Genomic DNA, 23,122 nt, shown 5'->3' with positions numbered 1-23,122 from the left:
AAACGACAACTTATTTACAGAGCCGAGCTTGGCACGACTTCAAAATTGGAACTCAAAAAACACAGAAAAGTAACATCTACTCTATCACACTAGCATTTAAAGATTTAAGCCATTATTTACAGTTTCTCAAACGAAAATTGAACTCTGAGAAAGAAACCAGAAAATAGTCTTCAAATTGTTATTCAAAAGATGTTCTTTGTTCCACCTATCCAACCTCGTTACAGAATGCCCATTGGGTCTTTTATAGCCTCTACGACATGTCATGAATCATCCCTAACAGACGAGATTCAACTCGACACCATTTGGTTTTTGACTGTAATTGATTTTTGGATTTTCATCGGGTCATCGCGTTAGCACCGAAACACGTATTCTGACGTCCGAGGGTAGTTTACAACTCACTTGCTTTTCTATTGGGTCATCGGAGTAGCATCAAAACACTTACTCCGATGTCCGATGACATTTTACCAATTCCGCACTTCCTCGTCGGTTTCCATCAGGTCATCGGAGTAGCAACAAAACATTCTTGCTGATGGCCGATGGTGCGCTCCACTTCCTCATTGGGTTATCGGTGTAGCTCCCAACCTGTTATGCCGATAGCCGATGATGCGCTCCACACAGTATGCTTTCCCATCGAGTTATCGGGCGACACGAAAACTAGTCTTGCCGATAACCGATGGCACCTCATCGGGTTATCGGGGTAAGTATAGCCGACACATGAACTCTAAAAAGAAAACAAAAATGCACTCCAAGCTCCCTATAAACAACCTGATGGACTTGAACTAGTCCTTATGCCCAAAATTGAAAAGGGTATTTGCTCACCCTTAGGTGCTCCTGCACCATACTCCCCACACAAAAAAAAATCAAGTCCCCCCTGGGGGCAGCAAGACGACGTCAATGCCCAATCGTTTGAAATCAGATCTTGCAACCCAAGTGGCTTCAGCTTCAGGTAAATTGCGCCACTTGATTGAGTATTCCATATACACACCATGCCTCGTTTTTGTCTTCACCCTGGAATCCAAAATTTGTTCCGCCTGTGGTTTAGAAATGGGTGGTACTGGAATATCACTGAGAGTAGTCTCCCCTTCTGGATTCGGTCCATCTGTCACTACTACGGGACCTTTAAACTGAATCAAGTCTTTGACATTAAACACAGGGGACAATGCCAAATTTTCTGGTAAGTCTACCTTATAGGCATTTGAGCCATATTTAGCCAAAATTTTGCAAGGACTTATTCTTCGCATCTGAAGCTTACTAGGAACTCCCTTCTGCAATCTTGCCTTGTTCAGATGTACCATAACCATGTCTCCAACTGCAAATTGAATGTCTTTTCTCCTCCCTTGTTCAGATGTACCATAACCATGTCTCCAACTGCAAATTGAATGTCTTTTCTCCTCTCATCTGCTTTAGCCTTAATCCTCTGCATAGCGTCGATCAATGTTTTCTGCACTTGTTCATGCACCTCTGTCATAGACTGAGTGAAATCCTCTGCATGTCCACTTCTTCCTTCCAGGATCCCTAAACCTCTAAGTTCACAAACACGGCGTGGGTGGAGTCCATAAACAATCTCAAAAGGACTCTTACCTGTAGTTCGGTTGGCATTGTCATTATAGGCAAATTCTGCCTGTGGTAGCACTTGATCCCACATCTGTCCATACTCTTTTGTCAAACACCTCAGAAGATTACCAGTGCTCGCTTAATGACCTCAGTTTGACCATCTATCTGCGGATGATAAGCGGAACTAACCTTGGAGTGAGTCAAGTTGACTCAAGCAATCTAGGGTCCTCCCTATCACTCCATCTTCAGACCTAGAAGAAGATCCCACTCCTGAGATTCAGAGGGAGTGTTTAGAAGAAAATGAAGTACAAATTCCTCCCCAAGAAATCCCTAAGAAAAGACCTCTATGGGCTCACAAAACAATGGAGGATGCAAGGGACTTTGCAGCTCCTTCAGGGACTTTTAGAGAAAGTAAGAGGCCCCGAAGATTTTTTAGCTATGTAGCCCTTATGAATGATCTCTCCAAATCGGAACCCTCTAGTGTACCAGAAGCTCTTAAACATCAAGTTTGGAAAAATGCAATGTCTGAAGAATATACTTCCATACTTAACAATGATGTGTGGGAAATTGTTCCTAGGCCAAAAGGGAAATCCGTTGTTTCATCCAAGTGGCTGTTCAAAATCAAACATGCCGCAGATGGTAGCATAGAGAAACACAAAGCCAAATTTGTTGCTCGGGGATTCTCACAGAAAGAAGGGATAGACTATGATGAGACATTTGCTCCAGTTGCTAGGTACACCTCCGTTAGAGCAGTACTGGCCATTGCAGCAGTCAAAGGTTGGAAAGTCCATCAGATGGATGTGAAAACTGCCTTCTTGAATGGTAAAATTGAGGAGGAAGTCTACTTAGAACAACCAGAAGGGTTTGAAATCCACAATACAGAAACACATGTGTGCAGATTAAAGAAAGCCCTATATATTTAAAACAGGCTCCCAGGGCCTGGTATGAACGAATTGACAACTATCTTCAGGGATTGGGATTCTAAAAAATGATGCAGATCCAAATCTATACTTCTAAAGGATCAAAGGTGATATGCTGATATTGATCTTATATGTTGATGATCTTTTGATTATAGGGGAAGATCACCTTATTGGACAATGTAAGAAAGACCTTGAAAAGGAATTTGATATGAAGGATTTAGGCCTTCTACATTACTTTCTTGGATTGGAAGTTTGGCAAAATTCTGACAATATTGTGCTCAATCAAGGAAAATACACCTTAGACATATTGAAGAGATTTGGTATGATGAACTGCAGACCCATGTCTTCTCCTATGGAAACTAATCTTCACAAATTGAAGGAGGCAACAACATATTCCCCATTGATAGATCCCACTCTCTACAGACAGATGATTGGATCGTTAATGTACTTGGTCAATACTAGACCTGATATTTGTTATCCAGTAAATGCCTAGTTCATGTGTGAACCTAACAAGATACATCTTATGGCTGTGAAACATATATGAGATATTTTCAAAGTACTCTTAACTATGGACTCTAGTATGAGAAAGTTGATTTGGATCTTCATGGGTTCATTGATTCAGATTGGGGTGGAAGTGTGACTGACAGGAAAAGCACCTCAGGATGCTGCTTCAGTTGGGTTCAGCCATGATATCTTGGATTAGCAAAAAACAGTCTTCAGTAGCTCAGAGTTCTACAGAGGCTGAATATATCGCAGCTTCCATGGCTGCACGAGAAGCTGTATGGCTTAGAAAACTACTTGTGGGATTATTCGGTGAGCCACTGAAGCCTACTATAATTCATTGTGATAATCAGAGCTGTATAAAACTCTCCGTGAACCCTGTATTTCATGACAGATCCAAACACATAGAGATTCCTTACCTCTATGTGAGAGACATGGTGGATAGGAATGTGATTCAGTTGCAGTATACAAGTACAGGAGACCAGACAACAGACATACTGACCAAGCCTCTATCCAGAGTAAAAGTTGAACACTTCAGAAAAGGACTTGGTATGATTTAATTGTAACTTGGTTTATAATCTGTACTAATATATAAGATGTTTAATGTGTAAACCTTTTTTGTCGTGTTATGACTTTATGGGCTCCTCCCCCTGTGTCCATTTTTAAGAAGTGATGACTTTTTAGATAATGAACACTTGTACTGAACATTACAAGGTGACGATCTTGTAATGTTGATATCATGCTGACTTGATATCATCTTGACTGATGGATGTGCCATGATATGTTATGGTAGACATCATGTGACATAATGTCAGTGCACATACCATAACCTGGATATAAGAGAATTCAATTATTTTATATCCAAGGTATCGCGTGTTATGCGATGTTGATATCACGTGCTATGTGATATCTCTATGTCATGAGATAATGTGATATATTTCTGTATCACATGTTATGTGATACATCATGTCACGAGCATATGTGACTTGATCGTTTGTATTACGATGTCATGTAATACATTCTATTATGAGAAATGTGATGTTATATAAGTAGATGATTATTTATCTTCCCTAGCTAAGAGGGAGTGTTGAAACAATGTAGCTTCGGTAAGATAAATGATTGAATGAGAGATAAATGAAGTCTCTCATTCAATCATCTATCCTATCGATAAATCTCCATACTAATGGTAGACATCATAATCATCCTTATAAGCATCAAGATATGATCATATTTGCTATGCAGTGATTTTATTTATATGCTGTGATTATAATCGGTTCTGCATAACTATTCTAGTTGTCATATGATAACTACAATAGTTATCACCTTAACATATTTTTGCTCTTATATTGATTCATAATCGGGTTACATTTACCACCGATTACTACAAAATAGCATTAAGTATAAACCGATTGGTGTTCGGTTAATAATTAAATTGCATTAGAATCTAACCGATATCTTATCGGATGCAATGATAAACAAACCGCTTCTAATCACAAATCGTTTGGCATTTGTTTTAAATCCGTTTTGACATTAACCGATAGTTATCGGTTCGCTCCACGAAGAGGCACAACCCTTGATCAAGACATGTCTTGATCGGACATGTCATGAGACATGTCCGGTCAAGGCATGCCTTGATCTCAAGGCAATGCCTATATATGGTGTGAAGCATGCTGAAGATAACATTGAAATCGATAAATATTATCTACAGCCACCTGCAACCAAAGAAGTTTAAATTCATGATCAGAAAATAATTAAGAGTGCACATTAATAGCATTGAACATTGTCTAAGAAATTAGAGAAAGATAAAATCCTTAACATTCCATGTTTGAACATAAATTTGAATACTTTTACACATGCATTTTGAAACTCTCTTCACGCCATTTGGAAGACATTGTTGCTGGTTTTATGGTGTTTTAACAACAAAAACGTGTTTGAGAAATGCCACGATTTGCCTTTGAAATTTGCCACGAATCCATTCTTTCCTAAGTCGTTTTTGCTTCCTTCACCTAGGTGTGGGGTTTGGATGGAGATTTGACCATTTATTATGCCACTTTGATAGCTGTTTTCGTTGCACATGGTATTTTTGAAAAACGTGGCTAGGGTTTGAATCTCCTCGTATCTATTTAAGAGTTTTCCTCTCTTCTTTCAAGAATTGTTTTTTGCTTCTTGGAGGATGTTTTGATTGATCAAGGTATGTTCTTTTCCTTTCTTCTTTGTTTTCATTTCTTGTTTTTGGTTTGTTTTGATTTCCTTGGTCTTTTTGTATATATGTTAGTTTTGTTAGTTCTTGTCTAAAATCGGTTTTGTGAGAGATTTTCCCCTTTGTTCCAAGTTTGCAAGGCAATTTGTGAATTGCATTGTCTTTCCCCATTTTCCCTCTTTACTTGCATTTGGGATTTAAAAACCCGATTGTATGTAAGATGAAAATAGTTGATCTTCCCCTTTGGTTGGAATATTTCAACCATCTTTTGGTGAAACTCCAAGTTTCTAAATTGGAAAATATTCATCCTTTCAAAATCGGGTTTTTAGAATTGGAAAATATTCATCCTTTCAAAATCGGGTTTTTAGAACTGGATTACATGTTGAAAGTTCTTCCCATTTTCATAAAGATGATCTTCCCAAAATCTTTGCATTTTCACTCATATTCATTTCCATCAGCCGTACATACTATTCCCACCATTTCATCCACTCATTTCACACCTTCATTCATTTTTTCCATTTAAAGTCTTCACTTGCAGTCAGCCATCCAGAACCCGAAATTGGTCCAAAATGCACTCAAAAAACACTTGAAAATGAGTTTTAAAGGTCCAATTACAAGTGCAAACTTGTGTTTACCCATTACGCATATGAAGTTGCATGTTTGTTCCCCACAATTGCAAGTTAATGCTCTTGTTTTTCCCACACATGTAATGCAACTTCCAAAACCCGAAATTCACTTGTGAGCCCATTTTTGCATCAATTTATCCCTTCCCTTTTCAGTCCGGTTTGTACCCACGACCTACCAAATCAATAGATTAAGGCATGGGCCTTATTTTGCAAGCAGATTTCAAGATTGGAGGATGATACAAAGAAGAGATACAACAACAATTCATGGTTGAGAGCATAGAATGCTTTCAAGACAAAGATGGTCATGACATGAAAAGAGGAAGGCAACCCTTTCCCTCTTGAAAAGCTAGTACTACCCCAAGCAAGAAGATAAGGATGCAAGTTCCCTTTCCATTTCAAGATGTCTTTACCAATCCGGAATACTTCAAGTTCTAGCATCTTGAAGCGACATGAAGATCATCACAGACAAAGGATGATGCAGTTAGAGTCATGTCTTTAGACACATGGAATAGTTTTAATTATGCATTTGTAATTTTGTTTTGACAAGTTACATGTAAAAAATAACTTTGTAATTGCAAGTTAACTCATTACTTTGCATTTTGTAATTAAATGTAAAGCAACTACAAGTTGTGTTCAATTAGGACTGTAGTTGGAATAAGTCATAGTTAGTTATTGAATAAGTCTTGGTGGTTGAGAGGATTTCTCAAGTTAGTTGGGATCCTCCCACCTTTTTCTCATGACTCCTCTCCTATAAATACTTGAGGGGGACTATTGTAATTTTTATCTTTTGGCAATGCAACAAAATTCTGCCAGTTTGTATGTGCACTCTAATACTTTGTGCTTTGATGTAAATCAGATTGCTTTCAATAAAAGAGGCAAGTTGTGTTGAGACTTTGTGCCAATTCAAGTTGTTATGTGACGACATTTTCTGGAGTTGACTGTGAGTTTTGTTCTATTGTGAAAGAGGGATTTGAATTCAATCTTGCAGACTTTGAGTTACTAATTGTATTTAGAGTTATATGTTTGGTTTTCTGATTTAGTCTTGCAGACTTTGAGCTGCTTATCATATCTGAAACTAGTGTGGAAAGGTAAAGTGAGAAGATAGCTTGTAGACTTTGTGCTGCTTCTATTTTTAAGACTTGTGCATGTAAGGTGAAGTGCATCATGTAGTTAGACTTTGAGTTGCTACATATTGTGCTTAGTTAGCAGAAAATCATCTAAAAAGGTTGATAGGAGAATAGATAGTTGAAGACTTTGAACTTTCTTTCTGTTTTCCCGTCCCGGGGAAGTGACAGAGGTCTTTGTGCCTTCATGGAAACTTTGCTTCCCTTTATGTTCCAAAATTCCTACAAAAAGGTCTCATTTCTATATTTACTGTTTTAAGTTAACTTGCTATCACTTTTCTGTGAAGAGAAAAGGATATTGGCTTTCTTGAAGAAAGAAAAAAGACTGCTGTTTCATCCTTTTTAGTTTTAGATTAGATATAGATAGGGGGAGCCTTCCCTTAATTAGGAGAGTTTTACTCACCCACTGTGGTTGAAGCCACAATTTTGTATATTTCCCCAGGTGTACAAAATTTTCAACCAACAAAAAAACTTTTAAAACCTTCAAAAAGAATATTTAAAACTTGAAAAAATTGAAAGATTCTCACCTTTGATGGTTAAATCTTCTTTCTACAACTATTTCTTCCCTATTGGTGTAGGTTTAATTCCCTTGTAGCCATCACTTTCAAAAAAAAAAAAGAAGAACCAACCTTTGAAACCTAGCAATGGTAGCTTGGAGGAAAAAAATGCAATTTTGATCTTTTGTGTTTGTCAAATGAATTGAAAAATATATTGTACCTTCACTTTAAGGTGACTGAATGCTTTTAGGAGTGTTGTTTAAAATGCTTTTAAAAATGTTATTTTAGTAAGTTTTGGGGCCCAAGTGCTACAAGTACCCCCGAGTTCTCCTATGTATGCCTAGGGTATCACCTAGGCATCTTAAGGATCCATAGGGAACTTGGGTGCCTAGGCAGTACCCTGTGTGTACCCAGACAAAGACCGGGACTAGACTTGGACCCAAATTGATGTCATATGTGTACAAGGGGAATCCGAGAATACTCGATAACATAGTACATTTATAAAAAACCTTGAAAAGATAAAATGGACTTTTATATAGGTGGGCTTTCAATATCTTTGATAATTCTATAGCTTTTGTTTTGATCATGGTTAACCTTCTAAAATCATCTAAAAACAAAAGCTAAAATCCACTTTGACTTTTTGAATCTCTTTGATAGGTGCAAACTTCTGCTTTACATGCACATCAATACACTATAAAATAGAGTTTGAACTTGCACTTTTGGTTTCCTTTGTATAGGTGTGGACTTTATAACATAATTTCTAAATTTTTAAAAAATCCCTTTGGTGAGGTATGCACCTACACCCTAGATGCACACTTGATAAAGGCTCTTTTGAACATTTGATTTTTCCTTTATGGAGGTGTACTCTTGCCCTCCATGTGCACAGTTGTGTTTTGAATTCAAAATTGGCATTAAATTTGTCTTTGAAGAGGCACATCCTTGCTCCCTAGGCATGCATTTATATAACAGAATCCATGCTATTGTTTTCCCTTTACAAGACACACCTTCTACCTCTCATTTGTCTATGATAATAGCTACTTGAAAATGTTATTTTATCATTTGTAAGGTATGCACCTTTGTTAACATGAAGCCATGATCAAGTTTATTTTTCAAACCATTAGACCGAAGGTTCTTTTCATTGGCCAAATGTATTTTTCTTTTGAAACACATTTGGGAATAGGGAAAATCTAAAATTAGTTTTTCAAACACAAATTTGCTTATTGTGAGGCATGCACCTCACTACTAGGTGTGCACCTATATACAAGCTTCTAATTTTGAAAACAAATTACTTCCATTGTAGGGTGTGTAACTACCCCCCTAGGTGTTTACCTCCATATAAGCTTTTTATTTTTTATTATTTCTCTTTAGATTCATCCTTTTGTTAGGTGCATACCTAGACCTCTTGCCTACACTTGTGAGTGATACTCCTCTACACTCAAATGTGTTTCATGACATTGGACACATGCCTCAATCAAATGTGTTTCACAACACTGGACACATGCCTCAATATGGTAGTCTATATTGTTTAAAATTCAAACTGGCTTGTTATAGGTATACCCAAACCACCACGTGTGCACCTTTATTCAACCTACGAACTTTTGATTTTTGAAAACAAGAGTGCGTCCTTTTGTACAACTGTGCACCTTTGAATGGTATTTGTTTGATTTTCTTGTTCCATACCTTGAAATGATTCTAGTCCTTTGTTAGATGTGTGCCACGACTCTAGATTTAGACCAAACAATGGATATTAAACTTTGGACTTTTTCCTTTTTTGATTCACCTTTCTACTCTAGATGTGCACTTGATCACCATGCCTAGCAATTTTTTGACTTGGATGATTCCTTCTCAAAGTTGTTCTCTTGATGAAATTTTGATATTGAACATGATTTTTTCAAGTGCATACAATCTTGGGACATTTTTTCGTTTACTGTGATGGATAACTTTAAGAGCATCATTTCATGTTTTTGTAACCTTTAAGACAAAACAAACTTGACAAGAATTGATGATGACTTTATTTGGGAAACCAATAGATGTTAGCTTTGAACTTGACAAAATATGAAAATTTCATATGGGTAGAACAATTGTTTTTGTCTGAGGACCACGGTCTCCAGTACACCTTTTGATTACCTTGATCTTGAGATGTGCAAGCTGAGAGCATACGGTGCTTAGGATCACTCTTCTACTCAATCTACCACTGTAATGAATGCCATGCAAATGAGTATGTACACACCAGGCGTCCACGACCATCCGGATATTACAAACAAGGCTATTACAACCATCCGGATATTACAATCAAGGCTATTACAAGTGAACAACTATCCAGATATTACAAACACTATTATTGCAACTAAGAATAAGTGATTACAATGACTAATAAAAGTTGTAATACAAGCTTTATTTCTGATTTTCAAACTGAGTCATGATCTGTGAACATATTGAATTCACAGTGATATTACTTCATGAAATGTATTGCAGCAGTATTTCAGTTTGAAAATAAACCGAGTCATGATTTGTGAACATATTGAACTCACATTGATATTACTTCATGAAATGTATTGCAGCAGTATCTCAGTTTGAAAATCAGAAATAAAGCTTATATTACAATTTTGTCAATCATTGTAATTTGTAATCACTTATTCTTAGCTGCAACAATATGTGTTTGTAATATCCGGATGGTTGTACCGCCAGTTGCTTTTGTGCACACATTTCTCATATTGTAATATTGGACGGTTTACATATAGAATTTCATAACTGGCCAAGCTTGGTATTATCGACCATTGTTGACAACTTTTACACTTCTTCAACAGAGTGTATGGTAAACAAAATGAACATTCAAGTTACTTGCATGAGTCAAACCTTGATTCTAAATAAAATGGTCGATAATGCCAAGCTTGGCCAGTTATGAAATGCTATATGTAAACTGTCCAATATTACAATATGAGAAACGTGTGCGTGAAAACAACTGGCGGTACAACCATCCGGATATTACAAACACATATTGTTGCAACTAAGAATAAGTGATTACAATGATTAACAAAAGTTGTAATATAAGCTTTATTTCTGATTTTCAAACTGAAATACTGCTGCAATACATTTCATGAAGTAATATCACTGTGAATCATATGAAATCAAAATGCAATTGTATCCAAGTGAAGAACAGAAGTAGTAGATGATGGAAAAGTCATGAAATCACTGAAGTAACACTGAAAATCACTGCCAAACTCTTACACACAGTGTTGTGACCTTTTCACACATTGCCCCATTGCAAATGGGGACCCCCTCTTTTTTGCCAGTAGTCTTAGATGTCTCAGGAAGTCTAGCAGCAATCAATTCTCCCAAGAGGCTAGTTTAGAGCTCAGTTAGCTTTTATTGCTTAAGTGTTAGATTAGAGTCGAGCTTGATTGAGCAAGGATTCACAATGCAACCTTCAAGTGAAAACGGCTAAGTCATGAGATAAGTTTTTTTGAGTGATGAGCAACTCTCAAGAAAGTGGAAATGCCTAAAGGGCTGGATGAGAAAGAGAGAATTCGATCAAAACTTGATGATGAAGAATGAATATCAAAATTTTTACAAGTGTGGATGGAAGCAAAGTGCTCATTTTCCTTGACCTCAAGGAATCCACGATCTCACTTCTCATTTTCCTTGACCCCAAGGAATCCATGACTTGGAAATCTTGAAGAGCTAGGTCAAGTAGAAGTTGCACTATCAAGATAGATGAGAGTTAATGGACAAATTTATCCATGATTTCATGATCAAATGCAAGGATCTACCTATCATTCTCGAAAATCCAAGACTTGAGGAGTAGAATGTGACTTGTCCTCAAGTGCTCAAATTCCTCGACTTGAAGGAATCCATGGCTTTAGCGTCTTGGTGACCTTCTATGACCCATCATTTACTTATTTTGCAACGTTTTCAAGACTTGAAGGGTAGAATGTGACTTGTCCTCATGTGCTCAAATTCCTTGACCCCAAGGAATCCACGACTTTAGGGTCTTGAGGGCTAGTTTTATCATGAGTTCTATGACCCCTTATTAGTATCAGACCTGATTTTAGGTTATGACCCCTTACGACATCGAACTTGGAAGCATCATTTGATTATCGATTAGGGCTCATAGAAGGTCTGATTCTGCGATTTTTGAAGCCATTTATTAGTATTGGACCTGATTTTACGTTATCCTTTGTAAGTGCATGCTCAGATCAGATTCGCGAAGAGTTTTAGACCTTGGAATTCCTTCAAGGTTACTCATTTCTAAGCTCTTAATTGTCAAATTCTGTTCTTAATTTACTGATATTGCATCAGCATGATCATTATCACAGTAAAATCTTAGTCTAATAGAGGGTTAGAGTGTAAATTTAAGGCTGGAATTATAGTAATTCATTAGATTTTATGTTGATTTTGAGATTTCCAGAATTGCATTTCTCTCTTTGCTACTGATTTTTTGTTCCTTTCCTCAATATTCTTTCAAAATGTAACTTAAGCAACACTTGCAGGAGATAGATGACAGCCCCAAGGACTGGAGGAGTGTCTAGACAGACTCAAGTCAAGGAGGATTCGAAAGGCATGCTTCCGAAATCAAAGAGCATATCAAACTGGGCGAATATAGGAGGTATCAATCTTGGCAAGTTCAACATGGAGAAGTTCCAAGGGCCTCTATATGGGAGTAGCCCTTCTAGTGTGTCAAAGAAGATGATCAAGAATGGAATAGTGCAAGCAGCTGGCTTTGCTCCGGCTATTAAATGCAATGAGCTAATAGTTGAGTGTGCAAGATAGTACGATGTTGAGTCAAGATAAATAGTAGCTCCTAGTGGCAAGGTGTTAACATATCTATCAGAGACAGCCATCCGTGAAGCATTTGATATACCTGATCACAATAAGATTGTCTACAAGAACAAAGAAGGAGCACAAATGATATTTGATGAAGACCCTAAGAAATGCTTGGAGATCATCAACAAGTTCTAGATATCCAAGCCAAGACCTCTTCACTCCAAGATGCCTAAGAGACTCCATTGATCAGATTTCAAGGAAAAATATGGAGATTTGATCACATTGTTGAATCGAATCATGGGGTGTCCTCAATCATCATACTTTGAGACTTGGATGTTCTACTACGTGGATGCAGTGACAACTGATGATGAGATGGTCAAATGGGCAAGGCTCATAAGTAATGATATTGATCAACAATTGAGAAGGCTTGAGCATTCCAAGCAATTCTACATGAGCTCATATGTGGTCTACTCATTGGCAAGAGCCTATAGATACAAGGGATTGACATATTGAGGTCTAGTTGGAAGCAACAAAGGAGAAATAAGAGTGTGTGAAGGCTATCCACAGCTACACTTCCACAACACGACACACTTTAGGAGAATCAATGATGCCTTTTCAATGCATATGGTAAGGACCTTGCAAGGTGGTATTCATCAAAGGTTGTCTCAGCTGGCAAAGGGGCTAGTGAAGAAGTATGGAGCATGGTTCATCCAATACCCGAAGTTCACATACATAAGAGTTCAAGGGTGTTCATCTTCACCCTACAAGCTTCCAAGGTAAGTTCGATTGACAAAATGGTGTTGTTGGAGCTCTTGAGGCAATTGGTTTCATATGATAAAATCCAAAAGAATAGACACAATGCTGGAATCACTTTTCCAATCACTGTTGGACGATTAGTGGAGATGTGCCCATCAATACAAGTTGCTGAAAAATCAGAAGAAGAATTAAAGTTCTATCCCCTTGTTATCTATCCGCCACGAGCAAACTTTGATCTATATGGCAAGATAATGAAGATTAATGGAAGCAGGCACAAACATAAGCCACATCTTGAAGACTATTGGATGAATACTAAGGACGACTTTGAAGTTAGGAGAAAGATGTTTTCTTGACTACCCATTGATGTCATAAGAACTTGCAGGCTCTTTCTCATTCCAGATCAATTGCAAGATGATGGAAGACACCTCCAACGTGCCTTTGAATGGGAGAAAGAAAAGGAGATGCAAGTTAATTGGAATGAAATAGAAATCACCGAATTGGAGGAAGTGATGAAGCTTGTCCTAACATACACACAAAGGTGGGCAAATATACAAGTTAAGAAGCTCAAGGAACAAAATGCACAATTAACCTATGATATGATGGGGAATTTGGATTCCCAATCATCCAATGATGAGACAGAGAGCATGAGATTTGGGGAAGGGGCAGTCCAAACATCTCATCCTAAGGGATCTAAAAGGAAAGAAAGTCACAAGGAAGGATCAAGGCAAAATCATCCTTCCACTAGCATTCCATCTCTTCAAGAAATTACTATGAATTGGGCATTTGTCACATAAAGTCAATCGTTAAGGAAGAGTGAAGGCCAAGGTGTGAATGAATCTTTAGAGTCAACCATACAGAATAACAGAAGTGAAAGAATAGTCAAAGAAACAAGATTGCCACTGAAGGTTAATTGGGTTGTGCAAGGACAAATTGTAGATGATACAACTGTAATGAATGAGGATGCTAACATCATGGATGAGGATGTGAACGAAGGAAGGAAGTCTCCTCTCCAACAATGTCAAGGACTCAAGGAATTAGAAGAGAGAGAAGAGCAATCAACTATCCTTGCATGGCTGCGAGATAGAATGACTAAAGAGGTAATAACAGTGGAAGACGATACAACAAATGATTTAGAGAGTTTCTTGGAGAGAATTGGCAAATAGATGAGAGAAAGAAAGCTACTAAATTCTCTAAGATCACAAGGGATAGTACAAGGACTCACACATTGCAAATAGCAACTCCAAGGGTGGATAAAGAAGAGAATGAGATTACTCTTGATGAATATGATGTTGAAACCATTGATTTAGGGCCTACTACATCCGGACAAGAGATCGAAGAGTTGAATATTTCTGTGAAGGCAGTCCAGGATAGACTAAAGATTGTATAGGAGGATAAGAAGCGGTTGGAAAAGGAATTGGATGTCCTAAAGGGCTATTTTCAACAACTCACAAAGCTAGTAAGATAGGCCAATGCTTCATTCATTCCTCTAGCATTCCTTCCATCAGAATTAGTCCAAGATTTGGAAGGAACGAGGACAACAATCCATTGTGAAGAGATGGATGGATAATGTTTTTGCTAAGGAAAAAGAATTTGTTGGTGAATTGGTGCACATTTTTGAGAGAGTCACTTCCATCCAAGACAGGATCCAAATTCTACTCACCTTATATGAGGAATTCAATAGCGTCAAGGAGCTAACCATTCCACGACTACAAGTACTAATGGACATCCCTAAGCAAACCTTAGTGGATGGTGGAGTGATGGAAGTTCGTCAAGCATGTGATTTTTATAGATGGTATTGCATACTCTAGATGAGGAAGGATATGTTCGAAGAAATCAATAGAGATTGTGTACGAGTAGAAGAAATGATCAAGGTTGTACATGATAGATTCCTCATCACAACTAAGGTGATACTCAGAGAAGGAATAAAAGAAAATGAAGATGTGACCTTTGATAAGCTGATGGAAAGAGTAAGATGCGTCTTCTTCAGGCATACAAAAGCAATTTCAGAGGAGCATCTAGATGACATTCAGTCATTCATGGCACTTGTGATTAACATTCAAGACTTATGACTTTATTGGGAGAAAGTGTTTGCTTTATCCTTGGCCGACTTAGCAGCCATGGAGAACAAATTGGAGATCATGCCAAGTATACCAATGGAAGAGCTCAACATCATCATGTTGAGATTCATTGAATTTGTTGGTAGAGAAAGGGATAAGGGGAACAAACTTATAGATGATAGTCTGTTATGATCCTAAGTGGCATCAAATTTTCTCATTAGTGGATCCATCCTCGTAGTTTGTGCTTAGAAAGTTTATACTTTCTTATTGGCTGATATTTAATAAGGTTGCAAATTAGGTATTTGCTTGTAACAAACCCTAATTAGGGCTTAGGTGGCTCAATCTTGGCCATTGATTTTAGATCGATCTTGGCCCTTCATTTGTGTTTGGAGCTCTATATAAGCTGCCTCATTTCATTTGTAACTCATAAGAGACTTTGGAGAATTGTTGCTATAGTGCTGCTAGATTAATATAATTATATAAGACATTGAAGCTTGGTGATTTTATATGCTATCTTGGAGTATTTGCATGGTTTTCTACCTTCACAAGTCAATATAAATTTGCTTAAGTATTTTCGTTAAATGGAAGTTATTGTGGATGATTCATGGCGAAACTCTTATGTTCATACCAATTACATTTTGTTGATTATAGGTTGTAGTGCATGGTTAGTTTGAACCTTTAAAATAAACTTAACTCTAATTGCTACTTACTCATTGATATGCATACCTTTGATGGTATTGATGATTGTTGGTGGTGATTTGAACATCATTTGCTTTCCTTAGAAGATCGCACCTACTTTGCCTAGTTGTTCATTGCATGGCGAAACAAAGCACGGTTTAGTTTCACTAAATCGTTCATTATCTCTTGCATTTTAGGATTAGATTAGGATTCCTCTCAAACCTTACTCCTTTTTCACTTTGTTTATAAAAGTTGAGTTACCGGGTTCGGCCTCCTAGACCCCTGGTACTGGTCCGGTTCGGTCCTAGTTCGGGGCTCTGGTCCGGTTCGCCTGTGGTTCGAACAGGGTTCGTGATTCACAGGCTTGGTTCGGACTAGGTCAAACCCAAGAGGACCGAGGTCGAACCCAGGGGTCTCACAACTGAAAAATGGGTTTTTTTTTTGCAAAATTTAATTTTTTTGAATTCCACCACATAAAAAATTAAAATATAACCCTAAAAGTGAGTTTTAAAACATTAACTTGGCTCATTTCACACAAGCAACATGAATACAAGCAAGGGGAAACGAAGATGTGGGATATAGAGCGAGAACATACTGATTTGGATGCTTTCACTTCTTAGCTTGTTGCATTTGATGACTCAGATAGCGAGCAAACTTAAAGTGCAAGTGCGAGTGTAAGTGGCATTGGCATTGATTCATCTAATGTCAATGTTTTTTGATGAGGAGGAGAATGAGGATGATGAATTAGAGAATCCATTTGATGATCAAACTTTAAATTGTTGAAAGTTGAAACAATAATACTTGAATATTTTATCATTTTGATATTAAACTTGATGTATATGATGCTGTTATGGTATGATTACGATGCTATGATTACAAGTTTATGTTGGTTTTGTTATTTATATGATGCTATGTGACATGCTAATCTTAATTCATGCTTATAGGTTGCATACACACACACACACACACACACACACACACACACATATGTATGTAAACGAACCCAAACGAACCCAAACCCCTTTTCAAAATTTTGCCGTACTGGCGAACTGGTGCCCGAACCCGAACCCGAACCGGCAAGTTAGTATAAAAGTCATTAGTAGTAGTAAGCAAAGAGCACTTCATTGAAAATCATTCGAAATTAGACTCATAGGGCATTTCCTTTCTTTTGAGTGATCATCTCCTAAGAACAATTACGTAAGCCCCCTTGGATTACCAGCAATCACATCAACCATTGAGACTATCCACACGTCAAGACCTGGCAGTATAAATCTTGGAGTCATCTCAAGTGATCATTTAACTCAGCATTTGGGAAGATTTTGTTCAAGAGAGGATAGAGTATTCAATACTTTATTTTGTGTTCGAAGTGTCATAAAACACACATCAACACACAGGTCTGATATAAAATAACAGTCAACATGAGTCTAAAATAACATTGAATATCATGTAGAATTCACTCAAATAACATAATGAATGATAGCCATCACTCCTCAAACAGTGTAATTGATGTAGGAATCTTGAAACTCATTGAAAACTCACTGTTCACCATGAAATCTCTGTCATATGCAAGTCGAAAATCTAGAACAGCAAGGAAGAGGTCTGAAACACCATCAAACCCTAACACCACAAACCCTAAACTCCTTTCAACATAATTTGATCAGCAACAAATCATTTCATAATGAATCTCTACAACCATGTGCCTCCATACAGCCAAGATCACTCTAGAACAAGCTGCAAACTGACTTAGAAATCCACACACATGCCATACTCCAACATTGGCGCACCCTCCTTGAAATGGTATGACCATTTTAGCAAGGTAATTCAACATTTCAAACTCTGCAAAATCTCAACACATTAATCAAACCAAAACTTCAATATATATCAGCAAACCTTAAGTCTTTGTAGAAACCAATAAACTCCATTAAAGCTCCAATGTGATTTTTGAAGTGAAACCACCATAAGCTAGTTAGGGAGGATCTTTTATCACCGAAACCAGAAAACTCAAGAGGATTTCATCCTCAAGGGTTGTTGAGAAGAACACACGTTCTCTCTAAAATGCAGAATCAAAATCAAATTCATCAACCCAAATAATGAGCCCTCAACCTCCATTTATAACTCTTTGAAGCGATACAATATTACTTTTTTCTTATTTGTTCCAAAACTCCTTCTATAAAATAAATAATTAACTTTATGGAGCACTTTTCACCTTTTTGAAGAATAATAATATTTTGTCATGAATAAAGTCCCTTTTCCAAGGCATCCATTAGAAATAACTTTTCAACACCTTTAAAATGAGCTATGTAGTTGTCCCTTTTAATATTTCCAACATTAAACAACTTAAGTGAAATGCTAGTTAAATAACTCAATAATATATCCAGATTGTAAAAACAACCAAATGATATAATTTTGCAATTTTGATCATACCAAAGTGATATAGAAGACTAGGGACGATGATTGGAGGTAACTGGGTTACTTTCTAAAAATAACCTACTCCAAGAAGTCTAGAGAGGACCTAAAAGGTCGGAAATTTATTCCGCAAGCATCAAAGGGTCCATCTAACCAATAAAACTCAAACCCAAGAACAATTGCTCTGCAAGACTGATCAAATGCTTCTCCAAGAACGTTGGAGTTCTCTCTAATTAACCAGTTAGCCTCCAGCAGACTTGGAAATTGGCTAAATGTGCACGAATTGGCTAAGCACCAAAAGGGGACATTACATTGCACCAAAGAACTATAGATTCTTTGTTTTTATAATAGACTAGTGCTTTATTCGTTGGACAATAAAGTCAGACTACTCCTATATCTCCGAAAGATGAACATTTTTGAATCACCTAATAAAACAAAACATTTACATTGATAAAAGGGGAAGTACAATACGACATAACAAAAACTTCATGGATTTTAAAACACAATACAAAACAAGATAAAAACAAAAATGCTCTTTTATGAATCGGTACCAAGGGAAACAAAACAAGTTACACAAAACCATTTGTAAGCTAGGAAAAGTAACCTCTCCTCACGAGTTGGTATTTTAGTCTTGATAGCACGTAGCCTGAAAAACTTTGCCAAAGTTTTATGAAGATCCATTGTTCATGTGGCAGGGTTACTCATATTTCAAAAAATTCAGCACCAATTGATGGAAGGTATCTAGCAAGATTTTGATCTTGTAGTACTTATGTAGGAATGATAATCACTACATATTTGTTTTGATCCTTTTCACCTATCTTTTTGCCATACCCAACCTTTAACTCAATCCAAGTAATATCCTCCTAGAAAGGTTGAAGCTGATGAAAGGAAATTTCCGTCACCTGTTCTTGAATTTTTAGATCTACAATTGTGATGGGAATACCTTTTCCTCATTCTCATTGGTTGAACCTTCATTTGACAACTCATCGAGGTCTAAATATTCAAGCACTACATCATCATCAAAATACACAAGCTGAAAAATATCCTTTTCTAGAAACAAACTTTGCCATCCATCATCTTGTGGCACTCCTTTAGTAAATTGCATTCCTTCAGCTTCATTAGAGCAGTCAACTTCAATGAATACACCCGTATTAGGGAGGACACAGTTATAATCCTTATTAGCAATCGTGCAACTGTTGTCTCCTATCACCAGGGCATGAGTGTGAGTATGAATTTTATCCAACATTTGATTTTCTTTGATCACCCATCGTTCTTTTGGTACATGCTCACAAATCACTGTTGTATGTTCAAATTCTGTTTCTGCATTGATGTGTATGCAATCTATTGAGGACAAGATTGAATCAAATCTCCAAAGAAAATTCACTGTATCTTCAAGTTAAGATCCACTCTTAAGGTTGCATACAATCAAGGTTTGGTAAATGCTCTACGGGCAACATTTCAAATGAAGAAAAGAAACTACAGTATTCATCTTCTATGGCACAACTCACTTCCCCTTGCCTAGTATTTGAATTACAACTTTGCTCTTTAGATTTTGTGGCCTCATACTCCTCAGAGAATATATGGGGTACTTGTTAAAATTAGTTTCTCCCATCAATAGCCCTTCTTTAGCCTCAAAAAACTTGAGTGAAGTAAGAAAATTTTATGCTTTTTGAGGATGTTCTTGTTTTCCATTTGTAATTCTTGGTTATGCGAACAGACAACATCATTCAATATATGCGTATAAAAATTATTTCTTTCCTTGTTAGGTATGAATTGTGTATATAACCAATCACAAATCCACCATTGGATTCATTTAAAAGCTGTTCAGGATCACTAGAAGACCCTTGGTTTTTGTTTGAAGCTGCCCACATTTTTTTGAACCTTTGCATTTAGGACAACTTCATCATGTTGACTAGTTGCATGAAAAATGTAGTATGTGTGTGTAGGGAAAAAAACTGTTGCTACATGCCTTGTTGGAAAAGTAGGCAAATTAGAATCATCATTGCTATAATTAATGAACGAATCATTTTTGCTTGGTGGGGATGAATAGTGGTGAAGTGGTGAGATGTTCAAGAGAACTAGTGGCTTGATTGAATCTTTTGATATTTTTCTTGAAGTAATCATATGATTATCCAACTTGATGGCATGTGCTTAATCATTATTCTATTCAGTAGTTGTACTTGTCTAGAGAAGGAGCTTTTTTTGAAGATGGAACATTTATGAAGCAACTTAGAAAAAACTTATAAGATGGATTTAGAGTGTTAGCAGTGCAGGTAACTTAACGATCGAATCTTGCAACAAACTCTCATCAATTTGCCATTTTCTTTCTTAGCATTCAAGAGTTGTACAAAAAGATGAGTGTTTTTAGCTAGATTGAAGCTTTGGCAGAAATTTCTCTCATTGATTTCCAACTAGTTGTAAAATTAACAAGATGATGAAACCAATTAGTTGTTGTGCTTTGTAGCATTTCCACAAACAAGTGAACTGCAACATGTTCATGTACAACACTCAAAATTCCACGTGTAGTGGGCAACGCTGAATATGGTCATTTGGATGTTGCTTTCCATCACCTTATAACTTTGAGAATTTTTTTTGATACCTGAGAAAGATCATGGATTTTAGCCAATCCCAACACACCAATTTGATTTCCCCATGGCGATAATGGAGGTGGGTGATTGTTGTTGATGTTGTTACCCTCTTGATTAGCCATTACTTGTAGCAGTCATTTTTCATAAACTAAAAATACATTTCTATGACTCTAGAACTGTTGTGCCAAACTCGAATCTCATGATTCATAAGACTAGTGTTATGTCACTCCCTAATAGAGTGTCTAGAAACTATTAGCATTTGATTTCACACCTTAAAATGTGACACAAAGTGGAATAACTATGCGGTAGAAGTGTTTTTCAAATAAAAAATAGGAAGTTCCTTGCCAATAAAAACTCATCTAATTTGCATGATATATACTTGCTATTTAAAATCTTCACAATATTTATTGGGGTGTTTTCGTAACGTCTTTTCTTATAATTCTTTGGAAATATATAGTGCTACCCAAGGATGCGTTTCCTAGGTAAAACTAGGCCGTCCTGGAAACGCAAATTCTTGGGGACGGGGGGATGGTCCCTTATGTATTAACTATTAAGTTACATCATGTATATGAATTTATGAATTTCAACTCTCATTTGAACTCTCAATTCAACTCAATTTCTATGTATATAATGTATATGATGAATGATTTATCAACTTTATCCAAGGTTGCATGGGTACAGGGCTACTTGGAGACTGGTATTGGTACGGGGGTGAGGACGGGGGTGAGGGCGGGGCACTTCCCTCTGACCGATAGGAAGAGTCTGACCTTAAAAAAGATCGGGATGCGGTAGATCCAGCCATGTATATAATGTATATGATGAATGATTTATCAACTTTATCCAAGGTTGCATGGGTACAGGGCTACTTGGAGACTAGTACCGGTACGACTTTTTTCAAAATAGGAGATGGGGGTACTTGGAGATGCCATTTTTTTTAAATACAATTTAATAATATATAGAAAATCTGAAAATATAACGACATTGAACTTTCAAAAAAAGAATTAACATTAACTTTGAACTTTGAAGTTTAAGTACACAAATGTGAAATGAGTCAAATCAAAATGTCATACAATCATTGTGTCAAAGTTTCAAACTGATTAGTGATTACATGTTGAAAATAGCTTGATAAGCAGCAAGCTGATATGGAAACAAAAAACTGAAAACAAAAATCAGAAATCTTATATCTATCATCTACTCTTCTTTGCCATGATCATCCATAGCAAGGTCCTCAGCTATGAGGCTCTCCAAATAGTCATCACTCTCAAATTCAAGTTCCTTTGATTGTAGAATAACAGGGGGTAAATCACTTATTCCATCTGCTTCAACCACTTCATCCACAATGGCTGCAACTTCTCCATCGGGTGAAATTTGATCCCATTTTGCTGAAGGACCCTCATTTTAATCAGGATCTACACGAGAGAGAAGACAGTGAGCTATGAATGTACATGAGGTTCTTTGCTTTCTTTGATCCTAATCGGTTCCTCTTTAGTGAATTAATGAACCCATAAACACTCCAATTTCTCTCACAACATGAAGAGCTGGCTACTGTTGAGAGCAATCGTATTGCAAATGATTGCAATTCAACGGTTTCGCCTTTCCACCACCACTCTATAGGGTCTTTCTTTACTTTCATATCATATATAGCTTCCATGGAAGTAAAATCACCTTGCCCACGTGAAAACTTACTCCATTGAGTTCTCAAAACTGAAGCATCCTCACCTTGGCCATAAATCTTTTTAACTGCAGCTCAAAATCCCTTCATTACCTCTCTATCCTAATGTGGAGCCCTCTTCTTGATCACTTTTGTATCATACCATTTAGGATTAAGGGCATAGTCAACACAATGAAGAGGTGTGTTAAGTTTGTTCCATCTTCCATGTAACTTTTCCTCTATCAAAGGATATAGAGAAATATATTTTGCATCTGTTATCTTCTTGACTCTTTCACACATGGAATCTATTGCTTCATAAACCTCTCCCAAACATGCTTTGTCTGAATCTGCAAATTTGATCACCTCACATATGGGCTTAATAAAGTCCACAACAAACTTAACATCAACCCAAAAATGCTCACCAAGGACCATACCTCTCACCTCAATTGCAATATTTGGTGTAGATTGTCTCCAAGCTACCCATGCATCACTAACAACCATGGAACACAAAGCTCCTTTGACTTCACAAAGGCGGTCAAGAAGAATGAAGTAAGAAGCAAAACGTGTATCAACAAGTTTGAGAAGTTCCACCTTGGCAAATTTACGATAAATGGCTTGTGTGTGGTGATGATTACATCTTAACATTTCTATTTTTCTAGCCTTCTCTATGAGATCTGAAATCCATTGGAACGTGCCAATATCTTTGAGTGCATTATTCAACGAATGCACACAACATGGTGTCCAAAATATTTGCCTGTACCTTTTTTGCACCAACAGGCCTGCTGCTTTACAAATAGGGG

General features: G+C 37.0%; 1 protein-coding gene across 10 annotated transcripts in view; it reads left to right on the top strand.

Annotated features, from left to right (window-relative positions):
- The window catches only part of LOC131072399 (uncharacterized), a 177,989-nt gene that overhangs the window by 114,177 nt on the left and 40,690 nt on the right, over positions 1-23,122 (top strand). Inside the window, exon 7 of one of the 10 annotated variants that reach the window (XM_059209378.1) lies at positions 6,658-6,718. The exons of the other annotated variants lie outside the window; for them this stretch is intronic. Within the exon in view, the coding sequence (XP_059065361.1) occupies positions 6,658-6,671 (14 nt within the window). The 3' untranslated portion in view covers positions 6,672-6,718. Of the gene's footprint in view, positions 1-6,657; positions 6,719-23,122 lie in introns of those variants that run through there. 10 annotated transcript variants of the gene reach the window in all.

This window comes from Cryptomeria japonica, chromosome 7 (assembly GCF_030272615.1).
Source record: "Cryptomeria japonica chromosome 7, Sugi_1.0, whole genome shotgun sequence".
Classification (NCBI taxonomy): Eukaryota; Viridiplantae; Streptophyta; class Pinopsida; order Cupressales; family Cupressaceae; genus Cryptomeria; species Cryptomeria japonica.
Note: the sequence above shows the minus strand (reverse complement) of the source record. Positions and strands in the feature narration are given on the sequence as shown.